Source organism: Scyliorhinus canicula, chromosome 2, assembly GCF_902713615.1.
Source record: "Scyliorhinus canicula chromosome 2, sScyCan1.1, whole genome shotgun sequence".
Classification (NCBI taxonomy): Eukaryota; Metazoa; Chordata; class Chondrichthyes; order Carcharhiniformes; family Scyliorhinidae; genus Scyliorhinus; species Scyliorhinus canicula.
The window spans coordinates 201,372,619-201,396,561 of record NC_052147.1 but is presented as its reverse complement, the minus strand read 5'-3'; the positions used below and the strand labels follow the sequence as shown (position 1 = coordinate 201,396,561).

Sequence of the window (23,943 nt, the reverse complement as noted above, 5' to 3'; positions counted from 1 at the left end):
GGGGGTGCATCAAGAGGTACCTTGAGGCCAACGATAACGGGGGGGTCCGAGTGGGGACGGTCTGGGAGGCATTGAAGGCGGTGATTAGAGGAGAGTTGATTTCCATCCGAACCCATAGGGAGAGGTGAGAGCAGCGGGAGAGATTGGTAGGGGAGATGGTGAGGGTGGATAGGAGATATGCGGAGGCTCCGGAGGAGGGATTGCTGGGGGAGCGGCGTAGCCTTCAGGCCAGGTTCAATCTACTGACCACCAGAAAGGCAGAAGCTCAGTTGAGGAAAGCACAGGCAGCAGTGTATGAATACGGGGAGAAGGTGAGTAGGATGCTGGCACACCAGCTCCGAAAGCGAGACGCGGCCAGAGAGATTGAAGGATAGAGATGGGAAGGTGGTGTGGTGGGGGGTTGACGTTAATTTTACGGACTTTTATGGGGAATTGTACCGATCTAAACCCCCGGTGGGGGGGGGGGGGGGGGGGGGGGGGGGGGGTTGGAGCGCTTCTTGCACAAGCTGCGATTTTCGAAGGTGGAGGAGGGGCGGTGGAGGGACTGGGGGCGCCGATTGAGCTGGAGGAGCTGGTTAAAGGGATAGGGAGCATGCAGTCGGGGAAGGCGCCGGGGCCGGATGGGTTCCCGGTCGAATTTTATAAAATGTACGCAGACCTGTAGGGCCCCCTGTTGGTTCGGACCTTTAACGAGGCAAGGGAGGGGGGGGGCCATATAGGCCGATCTCGCTGCTAAATGTAGACGCCAAGCTGTTGGCAAAGATCTTAGCTACAAGAATAGAGGATTGTATGCCGGGGGTCATTCACGAGGACCAGACAGGGTTTGTAAAGGGAAGGCAGTTGAATACCAACATACGAAGGCTTCTCAATGTCATTATGATGCCGGCTGTGGAAGGGGAGGCGGAGATAGTGGTGGCATTAGATGCGGAGAAGGCCTTTGATAGGTTTGAGTGGGGGTATCTGTGGGAGGTGTTGGAAAGGTTTGGGGAGGGGTTTGTCCGTTGGGTGAGGTTGCTTTACGAGGCCCTGATGGCGAGTGTAGCCACGAATAGGAGGAGGTCGGAGTACTTTTGGCAGCACCGGGGGACGAGACAGGGGTGTCCCCTGTCCCCTTGCTCTTTGCGTTGGCAATTGAGCCCCTGGCCATGGCGTTGAGGGAGTCGGGGAACTGGAGGGGCCTGGTGCAGGGTGGGGAAGAGCATCAACCTGTTGCTGTATGTGGCGGACCCGGTGGGGGGAATGTCGGAGGTGATGAGGATTCTCAGCGAATTTGGGGGCTTTTCTGGGTATAAGCTCAACCTGGGTAAGAGCGAGCTGTTCGTGGTGCACCCGGGGATCAGGAGGGGATTGTTAGGCTCCCACTGAAGCAGGCAGGGAGGAGCTTTAGGTACCTGGGAGTCCAGGTGGCTGGGAGCTGGGGGGCCCTGCACAAGCTTAACCTCACAAGGTTGGTGGAGCAAATGGAGGAGGAGTTCAAAAGGTGGGATATGTTACCGCTGTCACTGGCGGGTAGGGTGCAGTCCATCAAGATGATGGTGCTCCCGAGATTTTTGTTCCTGTTCCAGTGCCTTCCCATCCTTATCCCAAAGGCCTTTTTTTGGAGAGTTAACAGGAGTATTACGGGATTTGTATGGGCGCATGGGACTCCGAGGGTGAGAAGGGTGTTCTTGGAGCGGGGCAGGGATGGGGGGGGCTGGCGCTGCCCAACCTCTGTGGGTACTATTGGGCTGCCAACGCAGCGATGGTGCGTAAGTGGGTAATGGACGGGGAAGGAGCAGCATGTAAGAGGATGGAGATGGCGTCCTGTGTGGACACGAGCCTGGAGGCGCTGGTAACGGCGCCGTTGCCGCTCCCTCCAACGAGGTATACCACGAGCCCGGTGGTGGCGGCTACCCTCAAAATTTGGGGGCAATGGAGACGGCATAGGGGGGAGGTGGGGGGCTCGATGGAGTCCCCGATACGGGGGAACCACCGGTTTGTTCCAGGGAGCATCGATGGCGGATTTCTGGGCTGGCACAGGGTAGGGGTTAGGAGGTTGAGGGACCTGTTTGTGGAGGGGAGGTTCGCGAGCTTGGGGGAGTTAGAGGGGAAGTTTGGGCTCCCCACGGGGAACATGTTTAGGTACATGCAGGTTAGGGCGTTTGCCAGGCGACAGGTGGAGGGGTTCCCTCTGCTGCCCCCACGTGGGGTACGGTCAGGGTGCTCTCGGGGGTTTGGGTTGGAGGAGGGAGGATTTCGGACATATACCGCGTAATGCAGGAGGTAGACGAGGCCTCGGTGGAGGAGCTGAAGGGTGAAGAGGAGCTGGGTGAGGAGATTGAGGAGGGGACGTGAGCGGATGCCCTGGAAAGGGTGAATTCCTCCTCTTCCTGTGCAAGGCTTAGCCTCATACAGTTCAAGGTGCTGCATAGGGCCCACATGACCGGGACGAGGATGAGTAGGTTTTTCGGGGGCGAAGACAGGTGTGCTAGGTGCTCGGGGAGCCCAGTGAACCATGCCCATATGTTTTGGGCATGCCCAACGCTGGGGGAGTTTTGGAAGGGGGTAGCAAGGTCGGTGTCGAGGGTGGTGGGATCCAGGGTCAAGCCAGGCTGGGGACTCTCAATTTTTGGGGTTGCAGTGGAGCCGGGAGTGCAGGAGGCGGAAGAGGCCGGTGTTCTGGCCTTTGCGTCCCGGCGGAGGATCTTGCTTCAATGGAAGCGTGGAGGCCTGGATCAATGATATGGCGGGGTTCATCAAATTGGAGGAGGTGGTGAAATTTGCCCTGAGGGGATCAGTACAGGGGTTCTTTAGGCGGTTGCAGCCTTTCCTGGACTTAGTAGGGAAATAGGCCGGCAGCAGCAGCAACCCGGGGGGCGGGTTTGGTTTGGTGGGAGGGAGAATTGTGTACATGGGTTTGTTGGATGTGGCGGGTGTTATCTCTTTCCTTTTTGTTGTTTGCTTTTTTTTGGTTTTAGTAGTTGCTTTTGTAGTTGGGTGGGTGTTGTTCTTGGGTTTTTACCATGGTTGTTCTGTTAATATTGTTTTGTTGTTTATATTTTGGGAAAACCTTAATAAAATTATTATTATTTTTTTTAAAAAGGATGTGTGGTCAGTCCTCTACTGTACTCCCTATACATCCATGACTGTGTGGCAACATTTAATTCCAACTTAGTCTATAAGCTTGTGGATGATACGGCTGTGGTGGGCCGGATCTCAAACAACGACGAATCGGACTACAGGAGGGAGATAAATGACTTGGTTGCATGGTGCACCGAAAATAACCTCTCTCTAAAATGTTGGAAAGACCAAGGAACTGATCATCGACTTCAGGAAGCGCAGCACACCACACACTCCCGTCTGCATCAATGGCTCCGAAGTGGAGATGGTCGATAGCTTTAAGTTCCTGGGGGCCACCATCACCAATAGTCTGTCCTGATCCACTCGTGTTGATGCAACAGTCAAGAAAGCCCAACAACGTCTCTACTTCCTGCGGAAGCGAAAGAAATTTGACATGTCTGCATCGACTCTCACAAACTTCTACAGATGTGCAATAGAGAGCATCCTATCCGGCTGCATCACAGCCTGGTACGGCAACTGCTTAATCCAAGATCGCAAGAAACTGCAGACTGTGGTGAACTCAGCCCAACGCATCACACAAACTTGCCACCCCACATTGATTCTGTATACACCTCTCGCTGAACAGCTTCTTCTCCACAGCTACAAGACTCCTCAACGACTCCCCCTTGGACTGATCTGTTTCCTGTAAGAACACCATTCACGATGCACTATGCTGCCCTCGCTCATGTACTTGCTTTGTTTGGCCCCTTGTTTCACACTGTAACCAATCACTGTTTTATCGATGTACCATTTGTCAATGTTCCCTGTTGACTATTCTTGTGTCTACCATGCATGTACTGTGTACGTTCCTCGGCCGCAGAAAAATACTTTTCACTGTACGTTGGTACATGTGACAATAAATCAAATCAAATCAATTAAGTTTCTGGTTAATAGTAACCCCAGGATGTCAATGGCGGGGGATTTAGTGAGGGGGTAATAATAGTGATAGTAAAGAGAAGATGGTTAGATTCTCTCTTGTTGGGAGATGGTAATTTCCTGACACTTGTGGTATAAATGTTCCTTGTCACTTGTCAGCCCAAGTCTGCTTGCCCAGATTTTGGATCATTTGGAAATGGACAACTTCAGGATCTGAGGAGCCGTGTATGGTGCTGAACATCCCCACCTTATGATGGAAGGAAGATCATTGATGAAGCAGTTGTAGATAGTTGGGACTACCTGTAGTGATGTCCTGGAGCTGAGATGACCGAACTCCAACATTTACAACCATCTTCCTTTATGTTAGGTATGACTCCAATGAACAGAGAGTCCCCTCGATTCCCGTTGCCTCCAGATTTGCTAGGCTCCTTAATGCCACATCAATCAAATGCAACCTTGATGTCAAGGGCAGTCACTCATTTCACATCTGCAGTTTAGCTCTTCAGTATCAGGAGACTTCTGGCAAAATTGGCAGACTAATCAAGCAACAGCTCAACAGTCACACATGCCAAATCATACCTTTAAGCTAATGTTCCACACTCCTCCATCACCAGCCCTATTTTGCATCCCTTAGGTAGAACAGACCCACCTTAAGTGACAGTGCAGTCAGGAAGTAGTAGTCCTGGGGACCCAAAATGCCAACTCTAGGCCCCATTAAGTCTCACGGCATCCAATCAAACACGTGTCGGAAAAATTCCCATTATTTGGGTTTTGAAATGTAACCAGTCTGATTGATATGTCTAGCTTTCCATTGTCATGGGTCTATAATATGTGGCTGTCGATGAAGGCAGACGTTTTTAGATCAGTTCAATAAAGACTCTCCCCGAGTAACGTCAAGTAAAATCGCCATAGTCCCAGATGACCATCGGCTGCTGTCCCTTTTGAGGGGGAGAGCTGACTGGTGGTGATTAAAATGGAGGATCGCGATATCTCAGGCGAGAGGCAAAGTTGAGACGGCCTTCATGTACACTGATGAAGACAGCTGGCCCTAGATATGAAATTTGTTGTGCAGAAGTGGATACAAATATATGTTTAAACCCGAGAAAAAGGTACAGGGAAGACACTGAGAACCCAGGAACACAAAGGTTCAAAATCTGCAAAAACAAAGCTAAGGATAATGGGCAAAGGCTGCAAGGAAATTACTAAATGAGGAAAAATGGCTTCAGTAAAGTTTCAAACCTATTTTCAGTGCAATTGAAAAATGACAGTTGTCAAAATTGGCAGTTTTTCCACTTAAATGGCAAAGTTATGGGATTGCAAAAGATTCAGTTAACAAGCCTGAACCGATAAGAGTAGCCACACTCCTAACACTGCTGAGGAGGGACAGCTATAAACTGTACATTACACTAAATCTAACAGATGAGCAAAGAAAGAAAGATAACAGAGATTTTGAAAGCCCTGAATGCACATTTTGAAGTCCATGTGAATGTTACATATGAAAGTTATGTATTCAGCATGAAAGTTCATAGTGAAAATGAGACCATGGAATGGTACGTCATAGCAGTAGTGCAGCTAGCAGAAACATGCAAATTTGCACGTTTAAAAGATTATCTGATTAAAAATAGATTAGTCTTAATCATGAGAGAACCCACAGTGAGAGCAAATCTACTGAAAGATGAGAAACTGACACTAACAAACGAGAGGTGTGTGTTGAAATGCAAAAATTGTGAAACATCAGCTAGAGCATTTGCATGGCAGAGCAGACCACGAGGTACATAATGCTGAGGGACAGTGCAAGCTGAAAGAACATGGTAATCTCAGACAATGAGCAGGATGCAAATATTGCAGAGCACAGCACAGACAAGAAAAGAAGAATTTTCCAGCGTGAGGAAAGCAGTGTTTTAACTGAAAGAAGCAAAATAATTTTGCAGAGAAGTGTTTGACCAGAAAAAAGCAAAACAGGCCTATACGAATGGGCACTGGAAAGATATCTGCAGACGAGTCTGATGAAGAACTATACATGATACAACAGGTTGGTTCAGTCAGATCCATAGGCGACAAATGGTTTGTGGCTGTTACAATGGTGACCACAGGAGAGTGTCTAGCAAAAAAGTGTCAGATAGGCGCAGATGCGTCATGCAACAAAATGATTTCCACAGATCTCTGTGAAGTGGCTCAACATGGCAATCTGACGATGAAGCCCTCAAAAGTATGATTGAGGCTATCGGAATGCGCAAGACACACACTGAGAGGGAAAACTAGTCTGATATCCCAATGCAATGGCAAGAAGAACAATTTTGAGTTCCAGATCATAGATGGGACACAAGGTCACTCACCCCAGCTGGAGAAAGTCTAAAGATTGAGCTCATAACCCTGAACGTGGCAACAAAGAAAGAGCAACAAAAGGCCTCAGTGTGCAGAAAAAGATGCAAAGAGAGGGAAACAAAAGACTCCAGAACAAAGGAAACAGAAGACCCCAGGAGAGGAAGCCAACATTCAAGTAAACTAAGATTGTTGACGATCACGTCAGTGCAATGAAGTGCACAAACCAAAGGTAAATGAAGCAGTTCTACAGGATGCTATACGCATCAGAGCTGAACTGCAAGATTTTCAGGAAAGAATCCAAACTGAGTCTATACCTCTGAAAAGGAACAATAAACTGAAGCCTTCAATGAACCACGCTGTGTACTATCTGGCCAAACAAATTTCAGGGATAACACAAAAGGTACCAGGAGGAAAGAATGGCTGACAATTCCACAGTTGGCAACTCAAGCAGGAGTTGGAATTACTCAACCAAATATACAGTGCAACTGCAGGCATATACATTCGACTAGCAAAGCTGCTCCTCCACTGCAATCGGCTGGTCAGGGAGAAGGGATTTCACCAGCTGTACGGAATATAGAACTACCATCAATCCCAGAGGTCCATGTGTCCCCAACAACAGAATTGGAACAACAGTCACCAAGGCAACAATAACCACGAGGAAAAACACTCTTCAGACAAGGAACATCATCCAGGCAGTCAATGTCAATGCACACGCGTTCGACGAAGAGACCTACACGATTTAAGGACTGTGTGCACAATGCATGTACCGAGACTAACTAGTAGAACAAACATTTATTAATGCACGAGAACAGTGGGTTTATAGTGGATAAAAGGACGTTCATGAAAATGTGTCTTTTGTTCACTCGGAAAAAGGGGATGTTTGTATTTTTAGTTCAATACGAAAGGGGGATGTTTGGGTTTTGAAATGTAATCAATCTGTTTGACACCTCTGGTTTTCTGTAGTCAAGTGACCATGCCACCAAATTGCCTCTGGAGCAGGCATCCAAGATCAGTTCAATAAGCCTCTCCCAGAAACAGATACTGAAGGCGACAGCTGTTCTTTGAAACAATTACCAACTATCACTCTTCCTTCCTTCAGACTGAACCACTAGGAAGATGCGCTATGGGTAGCAAAGACACAGATTATTTTGCTCTGGATAGGGGAACTTTACTGTCCATTAGCATGAGTGGCTTGCTAATTTCATAGAATTTACAGTGCAGAAGGAGGCCATTCGTCCCATCGAGTCTGCCCCGGCTCTTGGAAAAAGCACCCTACCCAAGGTTAACACCTTCACCCTATCCCCATAACCCAGTAACCCCACCCAACACTAAGGGCAATTTTGGACACTAAGGGCAATTTATCATGACCAATCCACCTAACCTGCACATCTTTGGACTGAGAGGGGAAACCGGAGCACCCGGAGCAAACCCACCCACACACGGGGAGGATGTGCAGACTCCGCACAGACAGTGACCCAAGCCGGAATCAAACCTGGGACCTTGGAGCTGTGAAGCGATTGTGCTATCCACAATGCTACCGTGCTGCCCCTAATGCCACTACTGAACCAGCTGTCGTTGCTCTGAAGTTCACAAATGCCAGATTGGGCATGCGGCACGTGGAAAGAGAACTAACACAAGAGAAAACCTACTTGACCATACTCACCAATCTAGTTATTCTTGTGGAGACAAGGTGCTGTCTTCACAATGAGGCCACCATCGATCATGCTGTGTGGCACTATAACCATGCGACTTGGGAGAAAATAAAAATGGAACCAACAGCTCGAAACATTGAAGCAATGAGCTCGTATTGACCATCAACAGAAATGTTTCCAACCACAATCTGTAACCTCATGGCGTGGTACATCCTTCAATTTTCCTTAGCCATCAGGATTAACCCTAGTTCAATTAGGATAAAGAACAGCATGCCAGGAGCAGCACTGAGTGTAATTAAAAACGAGGTACAAACCTACTGAAGCTACAGCAATAAACAGAAGCAGCATGCTAAAGACAGAATAACTGATACCATACCAACCAATTAAAACAAAGCTCTGCAGCCCTGAAACATCCAATTGTGAATATTAAATGAACAATGAGGAAAAGATAAGAAATAGGGCTTTGTTATTTCATAAACTTTATTAAAACACAATTTATACAGATTGCATGTAGTTTCATAACCTTAATACACTCCCATTAAACAGCACTTTATGCAGCTCTCGTGCCACTTACACCGGTAGACAAAGGCAATACTTGCATTTACAAAGCAATTTTTCTTCTGTTAGGGACATTTGTTCAGAACTTTATTCCAAAGCCTGCCTTGGTAGCAACTTTCATGACCTCTCTCGGACGATTTCCAAAGCCTTCTTCTCTGTAACTTTCATGACCTCATTCAGTTGATTTCCAAGGTCTTCTCTATAACTTTCAGAACAGCATTCTTTCTTTCTCTCTCACTCTAAGCTCCGCCCAGCCCCTCAAACAAAGGTTCTCTGCTGGGGTTTCCAGGCTTAAACCCATCAGCGTTAACATGGCCATTTGATTGCACACTCTCGTTTATACAAAAGAATAGAGCCATGCTATTGATATGCAACTAACCTCCCACTGACAGACAAAGAGGCCATCAGAGTCTGTAATGGCTAATAGCTGGTCAGACAGGAGTGTTTCGAAGAACAATGAATCTGGGGCATTGGCTCCTCACTCTGCAACTGGATCCTCAACTTTCTGACCCACAGACCACAATCAGTAAGAATAAACAACAACGCCTCCTCCACAATAGTCCTCAATACCGGGGTCCCGCAAGGCTGCGTACTTAGCCCCCTACTATATTCCCTGTACACACACGATTGCATGGCAAAATTTGGTTCCAACTCCATCTCCAAGCTTGCTGGCGACACGACCACAGTCGGCCGGATCTCGAATAATAAGAGTCAGAATACAGGAGGGAGATAGAGAACCTAGTGGAGTGGTGCAACGACAATAATTTATCCCTCAATGCCAGCAAAACTAAAGTGCTGGTCATTGACTTCAGGAAGCAAAGTACTGTGCACACCCCTGTCAGCATCAACGGGGCCGAGGTGGAGATGGTTAACAGCTTCAAATTCCTAGGGGTACACATCACCAAAAATCCACCCACGTCGACGCTACCACCAAGAAAGCACAACAGCGCCGACACTTTTTAGGAAATTAAGCAAGCCCACATTAACTCTTACCAACTTTAACTGATGCATCATAGAAAGCATCCTACCTGGCTGCAACACAGCCATCACTGCTCGGCCCAAGACCGCAAGGAACTTCAGAGAATCATAAACACAGTTCAGCCGATCACATGAACGTGCCTCCCATCCATTGACTCCATCTACACCTCCCGCTGCCTGGGGAAAGCAGGCAGCATAATCAAAGACCCCCCACCCGGCTTACTCACTCTTCCAACTTCTTCCATCAGGCAGGAGATACAAAGTCTGAGAACATGCACAAACAGATTCAAAAACAGCTTCTTACCCGCTGTTACCAGACTCCTAAACTACCCTCTTTTGGGCTGACCTGATTAACACTACACTCCTGTACGCTTCACCCGATGCCGGTGTCTATGTATTTACATTGTATACCTTGTGTTGCCCTGTTACGTATTTTCCTTTTTTTCGTTTCTTTTCATGTACTTAATGATCTGTTTGAGCTGCTCGCAGAAAAATACTTTTCACTGTACCTCAGTACAGGTGACAATAAAAAAATCCAATCCAATCCAATCCTATCCTGTGTATTCCCACCAACGAGTTTATGTCTGACTGGGACAACGTAACTCGGCCAAATGTGAGCTTATCCTTCCGGCTCTGTGCTTGCAAGTTCTTTTTCTCTCAGTCTGTTTAACCCCTAAATTGCCTGCTCCACTGGGGTCTCATTTTCGGGCCCAATTTCCTGATATCTCCCTCGCAATACAGGTCTGCAATGCACTGCCTGAATGTGGTGAATTCAGGTTCCATCGAGGCATTTAGAAGAAATTGAAAGGAACAACCTGCAGGAGAGAAGCCGAGGAGTGCCACTAGCTAAATGGCTCTTTACGAGTGCCAGATGGGTTGAATGGTCTCCTTCTGCGCTGTAACAATTATGTCATTCTGTGGCTTGAGTCATAACTAACACAAAGGAGTGGCTGTGGTTGTTGGAGCCCAATCATCAAAGCCCCAAAAGGACACTGGAGGAATTAAGCAGGGCAGTGTCCCAGCCCCAAACTCTTAAGCTGCTTCATCTATGGCTATCTCTCCATCATCAGATTAGGACTGGAAATAATAAGATCATAAGAAGAATAGGCCATTCAGCCCATCAGGTTTGCTCCACCATTCAATAAGCTCATGACTGATCCAATGTGACCTTAACTTCACTTCCCTGCCTGCCCTCATAATTCTCGACTCCCTTGTAGATCAAAAGTCTGTCTAATTCAACCTTGAATATATTCAATGATTCAGCCTCCGCTGCTTGCCAAGAGAAATCCAAGTACTAAAGACCTTCAGAGAATAAATTCCTCCTCATCGGTCTTAAATGGAAAATCCCTTATTTTTATACTATGCCCTCTAGTTCGAGACTCCCCCACAAGGCGAAACATCTTTTCAACATGTATTCTGTCAAGCCCCCAAGACTCTTGCATGATCAATAAGATCATCTCTCATTCTTCTAACTCCAATGGGTATCGGTCCTACCTGCTCCTCAAAATAAGAAGTCTGACAACACCAGGTTTAAGTCCAACAGGTTTGTTTCAAATCACTAGCTTTCGGAGCACAGCTCCTTCCTCAGGTGAATGCAGAGGTGGGTTCCAGAAACATATGTACAGACAAAGCCAAAGATGCAAGACAAGACTTTGAATGCGAGTCTTTGCAGGTAATTAAGTCTTTACGGATCCAGAGAGAGGGATTTCTCGACAGCATTGTATGTTTTCATTTCAGATTTCCAGTATCTTGTTTTAATTTAACTGAAGAATTTTTTAAAATATTTTTATTCAAGGCATTTTCACATATATACACAAGTATCAGAAGAACACATCACTCAATTAGCAACCACAAACGTCCTGCCCCCCCAACACCAACACCCCACTGCACCATTTTAACCCTCTTACCCTCCTCCTCTCCCCCCCCCCCCCCCCCCCCCCCCCCACCACCACCCTTGCTGACCCATCAATCTTCCTTAAAGTAATCGATGAATGGTTTCCACCTTCGGTGAACCCCTCTACTGATCCTCGCAGAGCGAATTTGACCTTCTCCAGCCTCAGGAATTCTGCCAGGTCGCTCACCCACACCCCTGCTTTCAGAGGCTCCGAGTCCGTAACCCGAGCAAAAACAGTCTCCGAGCTATCAGTGAGGCAAAGGCCAAAACGTCGGCCTCTCTAACCTCATGGACTCCCGTGTCTTCCGACACCCCAAATATCGCCACCTCCAGACTCGGAACCACCCCACACCTCGGAATCACGTCCGAAAACCCCCAGCAAAACCCCCTCAGTCTTGGGCATGCCCAAAACATGTGGATGTGATTCGCGCCCCCCAACCTATCCTCGACTCCTGCAAAGACAATACTCATCCTCGCCACCATCATATGAGCCCTATGCACCACCTTAAACTGGATGAGACTTAACCTCGTACATGACGAGAACATGTTCACCCTCCGCAAGGCCTCCGCCCACGTCCTGGCCCTCACCTCCCCTCCCAGCTCCTCCTCCCATGTGCGCTTAATATCCCCCACCAGGGCTCCCTCCAACTCCAGCAATTCCTTATAGATATCCGACACCTTCCCCTCCCCAATTTCATACTTCAACAGCAACTTATCCTGCAACCCCGGAGGCACAGCCCATCAAAGAAAGGCATCTCTCACCTTACAAAACACAGGTACCTAAAGCCATTTGCCCTGGGCAACTCATACACTTCCTCCAAGTCCTCCAGCCTCGCAAATTTTCCCCCTATAACCAAGCCCCCAAAGCAGTCAATCCCCGCCTGCCACCGCCTCCTGAACCCCATATACAGCCTCAACGGCGCAAAACTATGGTGGTCAGAGATCGGCGCCCACACTGATGCGCCACCGAGCCCCAAATGCTGCCTATGCTGCCCCCACATCCTTAAGGCCGACACCACCCTGGGCTCGTGGAGTACCTGATCGGCAAGAACGGTAAAGGTGCCAACGACAAAGTCCTCAGACTCGTTCCCGTACACAACGCCACCTCCACCCGCCCTGAAATCGACCCCTCCTCTGCAGCCCACTTACGCACCATCACAATATGAGTCGCTGAATAATAATTTATCATATTCGGCAACGCCGGCAACACCCCAAACCCCGCCTTCCAAAAAAGCCTGCCGCACCCAAGGGTCTTTTCCGCCCACACAGACCCAGATATCAGCCCAATGACTTTCCTGCAGAACGACTTGGGGACAAAGATTGGGAGGTTCCAAAACATGAACAGAAACATAGGCAGCACCGCCATTTTCACTGTACGCACACGTTCAGCCAGCGGCAACACATCCTACCTCTTAAAATCCGCCTTCATCCCCTCCACCAATCGAGCCAAGTTCAGTCTATGCAGCTGGGCCCAACTCCGCGCCGCCTGATTACCCAGGTGTCTGAAGTTCGGTCCCATTACTCTAAACGGCAACTCCCCTAGTCTCCTTTCCTGCCCTCTGGCATTAATTGGGAGCACCTCACTCTTTCCCGTGTTCAACTTATATCCCGAAAACCGGCCGAATTCCCCCAAATTTTCCATAATGCCCCAATGCTGCCCACTGTGTACAAGAAATATAATAACAGGTCGTCCGCATACAGCAAAACCCTATGTTCGGCACGCCCCGCTTAATCCCGCGACACTCTAAACACCATTGCAAATGGCTCTATCACCACAGCGAAAAGCAACGGAGAGAGTGGGCAGCCCTGCCTCGTCCCACAGTATATCCCAAAGTACCCCAACCTCACTCAGTTTGACCGCACGCTCGCCACCGGTGGACTGTGCAGCAGCCAGACCCAATCCACAAACCACTGCCTGAACCGTCCCAGCACCTCCAACAAATACGCCCACTCCAACCGATCAAATGCCTTCTCCGTGTTCATTGCCACCATCACCTGAACCTTCTTCGAAGGCATCATAATTGCACTGAGTAGCCTCTGCACATTTTCCGATAACTTCCTTCCCTTCACAAAACCAGTCTAATCCTCGCCTCTCACCCACGGCACAGTCCTCAATCCGCGAGGCAAGCACCTTCACAAATAACTTGGCATCTACATTGAATAACGATATCGGGCAGTATGACCAACACGCTCAGGATCCTTATCCTTCTTTAAAATCAGGGAGATGGAAGCCAGCGACAATGTAGAGGGAGTCTCCCTCTCCCTCGCTTCATTACACACCCTCATCAGCAATGGCTCCAGGTCCGCCCCAAACTTTTTATAAAATTCTACCAGGAACCCGTCCAGCCCCTGGGCTTCCCTGCTTGCATCGCCTCCATACCATCAATCACCTCCCTCGGCCCAATTGGGGCCCCAGGCCGTGGACCAGCCCCTCCTCCACCTTGGGAAACTCCAACCTATCTAGGAACCACAGCATCCTCTCCTCCCTGGTCGGGGCCTCTGACTCGTACAGCCTCCTATAAAACACCTCAAATACACCTCAGCCCCTCTGGGTCCATCACCGCCTTACTCTTATCATCCCTCACTCTACCAATCTCTCTCTCTCTCTACTGCTTGATGTTTCCTCAACTAATGGGCCAACGTCCTGCTCACCTTCTCCTCAAACTCGTACCTTGCCCTCTGGCCCCCCGCAACTGTCCCACCGTCTTTCCTGTAGAGACAAGCCCAAACTCCATCCGGAGCCTCTGCCTTTCCTTCAACAACCCTGCCTCTGGCGCCTCTGAATATCTCCTGTCCACCCTCAAAATCTCATCCACCAGCCTTGCCCTCTCCTCCCGTTTCACCTTCTCTCTGTGCGCCCAAATCAAAATAAATTCCCTTCTAACTACAGCCTTGAGTGCCACCCACAACGTGGCGGCTGTGACCTCCCCCGTGTCGTTCAACTCCACATACCCCCAGATGGCAGCCCTCGCTCACTCACACACCTCCTCATCCGCCAGCAATCTGAACGTGACCATTTAACCAGTCCATTCAGCCCCCTCATGTTTCAAATGACCAGCATGGGGGGGACCTTTTTGAGTCAGCCCCCGGCCTGTATCACGCGACCCTCCAAGCCTGCTGTCAGATGTCCACCGTCATCAATTCCTTCCCAACTGTGCACACTAACCACACCCTTGTCGCAACCCTCCCCGCCCCCAACCCCAAACAAAAAACCAACCCCATCACCTTCCTCTTGGCAACCGCCACCTCACTCCCGTTAACTCGCCTGCCCAGTTAACTAAGAATTTAACCACCTCCCCACCTTAACATTCAATGGCCTTACCACTGGTGAATCCCCCCCCACCATCAACTGGGGCTCAACACTGACCAGAAAATTAACTACACAAGCTACATAAATACTATGGCTGCAAGAGGTCAGAGAGTGAACATTCTGGGACAACTGACTTACCAAAACTCTTCCACCATCCACAAGATACAAGTGAGGAAGGTGATGAAATACTCTCCACTTGCCCAAATGTGTGCAGCTCCAAAAACAGTCAAGAAAGCCGACACCAATCCGGATGAAGCAACCTGCTTCATTGGCACCCCATGTTAAAAATTCACTCCGCTCACCACTGATGCACTATGGCTGCCATGCGTAGCATCTAGAAGATGCACAGTGGCAGCATTTCACAAAGGTTCTTTTAATAACACCCTTGAAACCTCGAAGAACAAGGGCAATAGATGCATGGGAACACCATCAACTGTACGTTTCCCTATTACTGGGTCAAAATCCTGGAACCCCCCTCTCTAACATGAATCATAGTGTGTTTTGCACTAATGTGCTGGTCTCCCACATCATCGAGAATGTGGATGTTCATGGAACATTATCCTCCTATTAGTCATTTAATGTTCCAATTGTGGCAGTCCTCCAAAGGGCTGCAGAAGTTCAAGAAGTTGTTCACCACCACTTTTTGAAACAGGGATGGGCAATAAATGTTGGTCTTGTTAGCAATGTCCACATCCCAAGAGTAAATGAGAAAAAAATTGTTGTTTATTTAGGATGGTGAATTTGTTGCAATACATTAAGGACCCATTGATGATTATCATGAGAAGAACAATGAATTATGATTCTGCCTCGCCGAGTTGTTGGAATGACATTTTTCACAAGTGGATACTGGCAGAAGCCAGATCACTTCAAACAGATTTGAGATATATATTTGGAAAGAAGGTGGGGGGGGGGATAATGATTTGCATTCATGCAGATTTGGATATGTATTTGGAAAGAAGGTGGGGGGGGGGGGGGAAATAACGATTTGCATTCATGCAGACTAGCAGCCAATGTGCACTCCACAAGATTCCACAAATATTTTAAAATTCATTTACGGGATGTGGGCGTTGCTGGTTAGGCCACCAATTATTGCCCATCCCTAGTTACCTGTCAGAAGGTGGTGATGAGTTGTCTTCTTTAAACTCTGCAGTCCTTCAGGTGTAGGTACACCCACTGTGCTGTGAGGGAGGGAATTTCAGGATGTTATCCAAGCGACAGTGAAGGAACAGAAATATATTTCCAAGTCAGGATGGCAAGTGACTTGGAGGAGAACCTGCAGGTGGTGGGGTTCCCAGATATCTGCTGCTCCTCTCCTTTAAGATGGTAGTGGTCATGGGTTTGGAAGGTGCTGTCTAAGGAACCTTGATGAGTTACTGCAGTGCATCCTGTAGATGGTACACACGGCTTCCCCTGTTCGGGGTGGTGGAGGTTTGAATGTCTGTGGAAGGGGGAACAACCAAGCGGGCTGCTTTGTCCTGGATGGTGTCGAGCTCGAGTGTTGTTGGAGCTGCACTCATCCAGACAAATGGAGTGTAATGTTATCATAGCCAGCTAATCTATTTTAGTGTTTATTGTGAAATATTGGCCAGGATAGCATGGATAACACCATGGTTTAACATTTAATCTGAAAGACAGCACTTCTGACGTGCATACTTCAATACTGCACTGGGGCATCAGCCAAAATACTTAGGTTGCCATATTTTTTCAATCTTCTTTCAGTATAGGGTGGTATCAGAAGACTGGAGGATTGAAAATGTTATAGCCTTGTTCGGAAAAAGGAGTGCAAAGACAAAGCCAGCAACTATAGGGCAGTTAGTTTAACCTTGGTGGTAGGGAAGCTTTTGGAAACAAATCATTCAGGACAAAATTAACAGTTGTTTGCTTGGTACACGGTACTATTTAAAAATTTGAAGATGACACAAAACTTGTAAGTATTGTGAACTGTGAGAAGCATAGTGTTAAACTTCAGGAGGACATAGACTGGTGGAATGGGCAGACAGGTTGGTGGAATGGGCAGACAGGTTGGTGGAATGGGCAGACAAGTGGCAAATGAAATTTAAGGCAAAGAAATGCAGTGATTCATTTCAGTAGGAAGAACGAGAAGTGGCAAAATAAAATTAAGGGTGCAATTCCAAAGGGAGTGCAGAAGCAGATGAGCCGGAGTACATACGCACAAATCACTGAAAGAAGCAGTGCAAAAGAATGTAATTAATAAATCATAAGGGATCCTGAGATTTATAAATAGGGCCATAAAAGCAAGCAAGTTATGATCAACCTGTATAAAACACTGATTCAGCCTCATCTAAAGTAATGTGCCCATTCTGATAACTACAATTTAGGAAAAAGGTTGCTGCATAAGATAAAGATGCATGGCGTTAAGGGTAAAGTAACAGCATGAATAGAGAATTGGTTAATTAATAGAAAGCATAGAGTAGGGATTAATGGGTGTTTCTCTGATTGGCAATCAGTAGCTAGTGGTGTCCCTCAGGGATTAGTGTTGGGCCCACAATTGTTCACAATTTTTATAGATGATTTGGAGTTGGGAACCAAGTGCAATGTGTCCAAGTTTGCAGACGACATTAAGATGAGTGGTAAAGCAAAAAACGTGCAGAGGATATTGGAAGTCCGCAGAGGGATTTGGATAGTTTAAGTGAATGGGCTAGGGTCTGGCAGATGGAATACAATGTTGACAAATGTGAGGTTATCCATTTTGGTAGGAACACCAAAAGGGATTATCTAAATGATAAAATATTAAAACATGCTGCTGTGCAGAGAGACCTGGGTGTGCTAGTGCATGAGTCGCAAAAAGTTGGTTTACAGGTGCAACAGGTGATTATGGCGAATGGAGTTTTGTCCTTCATTGCTAGAGGGATGGGGTTTAAGACGAGGGAGGTTATGCTGCAACTATATAAGGTGTTAGTAAGGCCACACCTGGAGTATTGTGTTCAGTTTTGGTCTCCTTACCTGCAAAAGGATGTACTGGTGCTGGAGGTTGTGCAGAGGAGTTTCACTAGGTTAATCCCAGAGTTGAGGGGATTACGAGGAGAGGCTGAGTAGACTGGATCTTATAGAAACATATAAAATTATGAAGGCAATAGACAGGATAGATGCGGGGAGGTTGTTTCCACTGGTGGGTGAAAGCAGAACTAGGGGCATAGCCTCAAAATAAGGGGAAGTAGATTTAGGACTGAGCTCAGGAGGAACTTCTTCACCCAAAGGGTTGTGAATCTATGGAATTCCTTGCCCAGTGAAGCAGTTGAGGAGCCTTCATTGAATGTTTTCAAGATAAAGATAAGATCGTTTTTTGAAGAATAAAGATGTTCGGGTGGGAAAGTGGAGCCGAGGCCACAAAAGATCAGCCATGATCTCATTGAATGGTGGAGCAGGCTCGAACGGCCAGATGGCTTACCCCTGCTCCTAGTTCTTATGTTCTTAAAAATGTGATGGCATTAGAAAGAGTGCAGAAAAGATTCATGAGAATGATTCCAGGGATGAGGAACTTTAGTTGCATGGATAGATTGGAGAAACTGGGGCTCTTCTCCTTGGAGGAGATTTGAGAGAGTTGTTCAAACTCATGGACAGAGCTGTTGGTGGGATATGTTTCTATTGGCAAAGCATCAAGAAAACGAGAACACCAATTTTAAGATGATTGACAAAAGCAGCAGTGGTGATATGAGGGAAAACATTTTTCTTACACAGCAAGTGGTTAGAATCTGGAATGCACTGTCTGGAAGTGTGTTGGGGGCAGACTCAATCAAGGTCTTCAAAAGAGAATTAGATAATTATTTGAAGGGAAACAGCAGCACAGTAGTTAGCACCTTTGCTTCACAGCACCAAGGTCCCAGGTTCGATTCCCGGCTCGAGTCACTGGCTGTGCGGAGTCTGCACTTTCTCCCTGTAGCTACGTGGGTTTCGTCCAGATGCTCCGGTTTCGTCCCACAAGTCCCAAAAGATGTGTTTGTTAGGTAAATTGGACATTCTGAATTCTCCCTCTGTGTACCCGAACAGGTGCCGGAAGTGACAACTAGGAGCTTTTCACAGTAACTTAATTGCAGTGTTAATGTAAGACTACTTGTGACAATAAAGACTATTAAAAGAAAATTGCATGGGTACAGGGAAAGAGTGGGGGAATGGAACTGGAAGAGAGCCACCAAGGACACAATGGACCAAATGGCCCCTTTCTGCGCAGGAACCATTCTATGATTTCATAAATATGAGACTTGAACCTATATCCTTCTGACTCAGACATCAATGCTACCAACTAATCCAGTGTTTTTCAACCTTTTTTGCCCGGGACCCACTTTTACCAACCAGCTATCTATCCTTCGCAACCCACCATTATTACTTACCTTTAATGTGGCAAGTGAGCCTTCTATATCCTCACGATCTCACTTGTTTTGTCATTCAAAGTTACATTTCTGCTAAGAACTTCAGCTGGTGATTTAAGTTCCCACTGCATTTGTGGAAAAAAATCAGAAGGTTCGTCCTCAAACTCGTCATGCTCATCTTCAAATGCCTCTGAAGTTTTAAACTTTTATTTGCCAGTACTTCCCTGCATATAAAATACTTGAGCTTTGCATCCTGATTTGCAGTGGCACAATTAACAAACCATATCTCAAGAAATCATCTATATACTGCTTTGTTCCTAATTTCAGATTCTTCTTAATGGATTGTTCACCAGAGGCCCTGGAGCTCACACCAGGACATGCAGGCAGCTACAAAATGGAGGAATCTCCCTCATGCCCAGAACACCAGTCAGTGTCCAGTGTGCATGACCTGCTCTCTGCCGCCACTTCTCGAGAGAAGGCTCCATTGATTTTCAAGAAGAACCTGCTCCTGGGTTAGCCACTGATGTCAGGAGGAGGCAGCCTGCCTCGTTGGGCTCCAGGCCTGCGCACTGTTGAGGGAGCAAGCATGCATGGGACAATCAAAATTCTGAAAGTCAATTGCGGCCAGAATTTTTGAAAGGTGGTTGCAGCCACTTCTTCCCACGATCGGTAACGCCGCGACCGATGGCCCCGCAACCCTCCCAACATCTGCCCACAGGTCGCGACCCGGAGTTTGAAAATGACTGAACTAATCCACAGTTAACAATATGAAAAGGTATATGGGCACCAAGCACACATGAAGCCAACCAGGATGAGCAAGCTCTTTGGGGTTGAGGATAAATGTGCGAGGTGGGCGGGAAGCCCTGCAGGCCATGTCCATATGTTCTGGGCATGCCCGGCTCTTAAGGGATTCTGGCAGGATTTTGCTGAGGCATTGTCCAAGATCTTGGATGGTGCTGAGTCCAGAGATAGCGATCTTTGGTGTGTCAGATGATCCGGGAGTTCAGAGAGTGAAAGAGGCCGACGTATTGGCCTTTGCCTCCCTGGTAGCCCGGAGACGGATCCTTTTAATGTGGAGGGACTCGAAGCCCCCGAGTGTAGAGGCCTGGGTTAGTGACATGGGTTTCTCAGTCTCGAGAAAATAAAGTTTGCCTTGAGAGGGTACATGGGGGTTCTCTCGGAACGTTGAGCTTCATGAATGTTGTTGGAGCTGTACTCATCCAGGTGAGTGGAGAGCATTGCATCACACTCATAACTTAGTAGATGGTTGGTTGTCCGGAGGGGAGTTACTCTTCGCAGAATTCCCAGCCTCTGGCCTGTCTTGTAGCCACGGTATTTATATGACGTGTCTAGTTGTTTGTGATCAATGGTAACTCCTAGGATGTCGATAATGGAGGATTCAGCAATGGTAATGCCACTGAATGTCAAGGAGAGATGGTTAGATTCTCGCTTGTTGAAGACAGTCATTGCCTGGCCCTTGTGGGAGGTAAATGTTACCTGATAATTATCAGCCCAAGTCTGAATGTTGTCCAGGTCTTGCTACAAATCGTCACATACTGCTTCAGTATCTGAGGAATCATGACAGGCACTGAACATTATGCAATCATCAGCGAATATCCTCACTTCTGACCTGCTGATGGAAAGAAGATAAGGTTAAAGTCCAACAGGTTTGTTTGTTTCAAATCACTAGCTTTCGGAGCACTGCTCCTTCCTCAGGAGCAGTGCTCCGTAAGCTAGTGATTTGAAACAAACCTGTTGGACTTTAACCTGGTGTTGTAAGACTTCTTACTGTGCTCACCCCAGTCCAACGTCAGCATCTCAACATGATGGAAAGAAGGTCATTCATGAAACAGCTGAAGATAGTTGGGCATAGGACACGACCCTGAGAAACTCTCACAACAATGTCCAGGGTCTGTGGCGATTGACCTCGAACATCCAGAACTATCCTCCATTGTGCAAGATAGGACTCCAACCAGTGAACAATTTTTCCCCTGATTCTCATTTGATTTCAGTTTTACTAGGGCTCTTTGATGCCACACTCAGTCAAATGCTGCCTTGATGTCAAGGCAGTCACTTTCATCCGACTTCCTGAGTTCAGCTCAAGCTTGGACCAAGGTTATATTGAACTCAGGAGCTGAATGACCCTGGCAAAATCCAAACTGGGCATCAATGCGCAGATATTGTTGAGTAAATGCGCTGGATGACACTGCCAACAACACTTTGCTAGAGTAGTAGTAGACTGGTGGGGCAGTAATTAGTTGGGATGGATTAGTCCTGCTGTTTATAGACAGGGCATACCGGGGCAATTTTCCACATTGCCAGATAGGTGCCAGCGCTGTAACTGCACTGGAATAGCTTAGATAAGGTGTAACTCCAGCTGATGATTCATCATCGGTGCAGATAAAATGGGCCAAATTGTATCCTTCTACTGTTGTCATTTTTGTAATTTTATATACTAGAAAAGAAAACGTCAGCACAGTGGAGGATGGCTTGGTAGCACAGTGGTTAGCACTGTACTTCACAGCTCCAGGGACACGGGTTCAATTCCTGGCTTGGGCTATTGTCTGTGCAGAGTCTGCACATTCTCCCCATGTCTGCATGGGTTTCATCCAGGTGCTCCGGTTTCCTCCCACAAGTCCCGAAAGATATGCTTGTTAGGTGAATTGGACATTCTGAATTCTCCCTCCGAATACCCAAACAAGCGCCAGAGTGTGACGACTAGGGCTTTTCACAGTAGCTTCATTGCAGTGTTGATGTAAGCGTACTTGTGACATTAATAAAGATTATTATGTCTTGCGTTTGAATTGATATCGTTGTGTGCTGTATATTCTGTGCTGGAATATTTCCGAGTTCACCACTGAATTGATATTAAATGCAAGTTCTAGCAATTTGTACATATAGCGGGTCGCACCAGCATTTAGTTTCATGCTAATCTTACAAGCAGAAACAGCATTGGTCACAGGGTGCCTCAACAGCCTGTTGATGGGTTCTTAATCATTTTTGTCCTATGGTTTCTTTTGTTATTGATCAGATAATGATTTACACATATAATCCCTCTAAACTCTTCCCCCCAATCAAATTTGCCACGTTTTTAATTTGTGTGAAACAAAGTACTCAGATGACCATTTGAAACATAATTGCTTGCACCATATCAGCAATATTGATATAAAACAATTTCTGTTTTACTGTGACCAGTAAAACCAATATACTTTCAAAGTTAAGGTTCTCTCTTTTTATGTAGATTGAAATGAAATGGTGATTTCAATCCCTTAAACTAATCTAGTTCAGGGTTAATACAGATAACTATTAAAGTACTATTTACTAAAAAAAAATGTTTTAAAAATATGTCTTGATAAATAAAACAATTTTTCATTACAAAACAAACTTGTCGCTTAACTCTCCATAATAAAATTTACTAACATGCCATGTTTCGGAGCATACGCCCTTGAATTAAGCCTTTGCATGCAGCAACAAACACAATGACCACCGGACTCCAGTCCACAGACAGCTCTCGCAATTCCCATTTAATCATATAAAAAATAAAACAACTATTCCGCAGTGCAGCTGCAACGGATTCCGCTTCTAGAAGGATGAACAGAAATATCAGACGGTTTTGTGTTCAAGTTTGTCAGTGCAACTTACCAAACACAGTTAGAGCCATTATTTCTGGAAATCCGGTCCTTTCCTTTCAGGGCTGTTTATTGCCCACTCACTGATTCACACCCACCAATGCCAGGCGCCAGCCTCATCCACGCTTCAAGGACACTTTCAATCCGTTCTCTGTGAGCATTTAAAAAAAGATCAAAAATTGCATACTTGAGACGACATCTCCTAATTTACTAAGTAGCTAAAAAATACATTTTATTCTGATTATAAAGATCAACAACCCATATGAATAAAATGGGGAAAGTTGTGTTTTTATCCAACCTCATTTTAAAAATTGCTTGAAAAAGCAAATATTACAAGTAAACTGTGTACCATGTACTCCAGAGGGAATTAACATTGCAAAATTACAAATCCTAGTCTAGATCACACTGCATCCTCCAAGACGCCATTTTGCCTCAACACATGACCACCTCCCCCCCCCCCCCCCCGACTGGGGCAGGCCGTCAATGCGGTAACCATGGTAACCCGTCTCCGCTGCTCCCCTCCAGGGAGCCGAGCTCAGCATTCACTAGTGTCTATTCCAGCTCGCGCGTCGACAGCAGCATCGCTCCCCTGGAGAGGGCATCAAGTGTTATTCCCGGGACATGATGAGGGATGTAGAAGCATCCCTTTCCGCAAAGCCTTATATTTCTGCACTGGGGGTGCATGTTTTTCTAATGTTGTGTTGGCACGGACAGACAGACCCCTCAATGGAAGATTTTCCACTGAAGGTGACAAATAATATCCTAATTTCTGAACAATTACCGATTTTTTTAATGTCCTGAGCTGGGCTGCTGCTATATTTTGCATCGAACTGATTTTTTTAAAAATCGTATTAAAATCGCTTTGAGTAGAACCCCGACTCATTTGATTGCACGTCACTCACTGTCCCTCATAAAATATTACTCAAATTGGAGACCCTGAGTTCGCCACTAACAAGAAAAGAACAGCAATTCATTTTTTTAAAATTCAAATGCAGCTGAGTCCATCCAGGCTTGTGCAAATACTTGACACCATTGTTGGTTGGAGGGTTGCTACCATACTTCTGGCATTGGCAGAGTGCAGGGAGGAATGTCAAGCAGAGACACAGAGCTCAAGGAAGCTTCAGAGCTAAGGAGACATTAGACCAGATAGGAGTGTATAGACAACCTTGAAGATTTTTCGCTGAACCCCGAAGTCAAGGCAATACGTGATAGGAAGTGTAGAGAGCAGAATGCCATTGGAGCTTTGGATCATTTGGAGTTTGTATAGGATGGAATTCAGGGCAATAGCGTGAAA

The 23,943-nt window shown here is 46.8% G+C and overlaps 1 protein-coding gene across 6 annotated transcripts in view; it reads right to left on the bottom strand.

Moving 5' to 3' along the window:
- Window positions 1-23,107, bottom strand: part of chn1 (chimerin 1) — a 337,127-nt gene extending 314,020 nt beyond the window's left edge. For 4 of the 6 annotated variants that reach the window (XM_038789364.1, XM_038789365.1, XM_038789362.1 and 1 more), the window contains exon 1: window positions 22,663-22,800. Coding sequence is in view for 1 of the 6 variants with exons in the window: in XM_038789361.1 (XP_038645289.1) it covers window positions 22,663-22,681 (19 nt within the window). In the remaining 5 variants the exon portion in view is untranslated. Of the gene's footprint in view, window positions 1-22,662; window positions 22,801-22,998 lie in introns of those variants that run through there. The other 2 variants (XM_038789361.1, XM_038789367.1) reach the window with 2 other exon arrangements.
- Window positions 23,108-23,943: the final 836 nt, after the last annotated feature.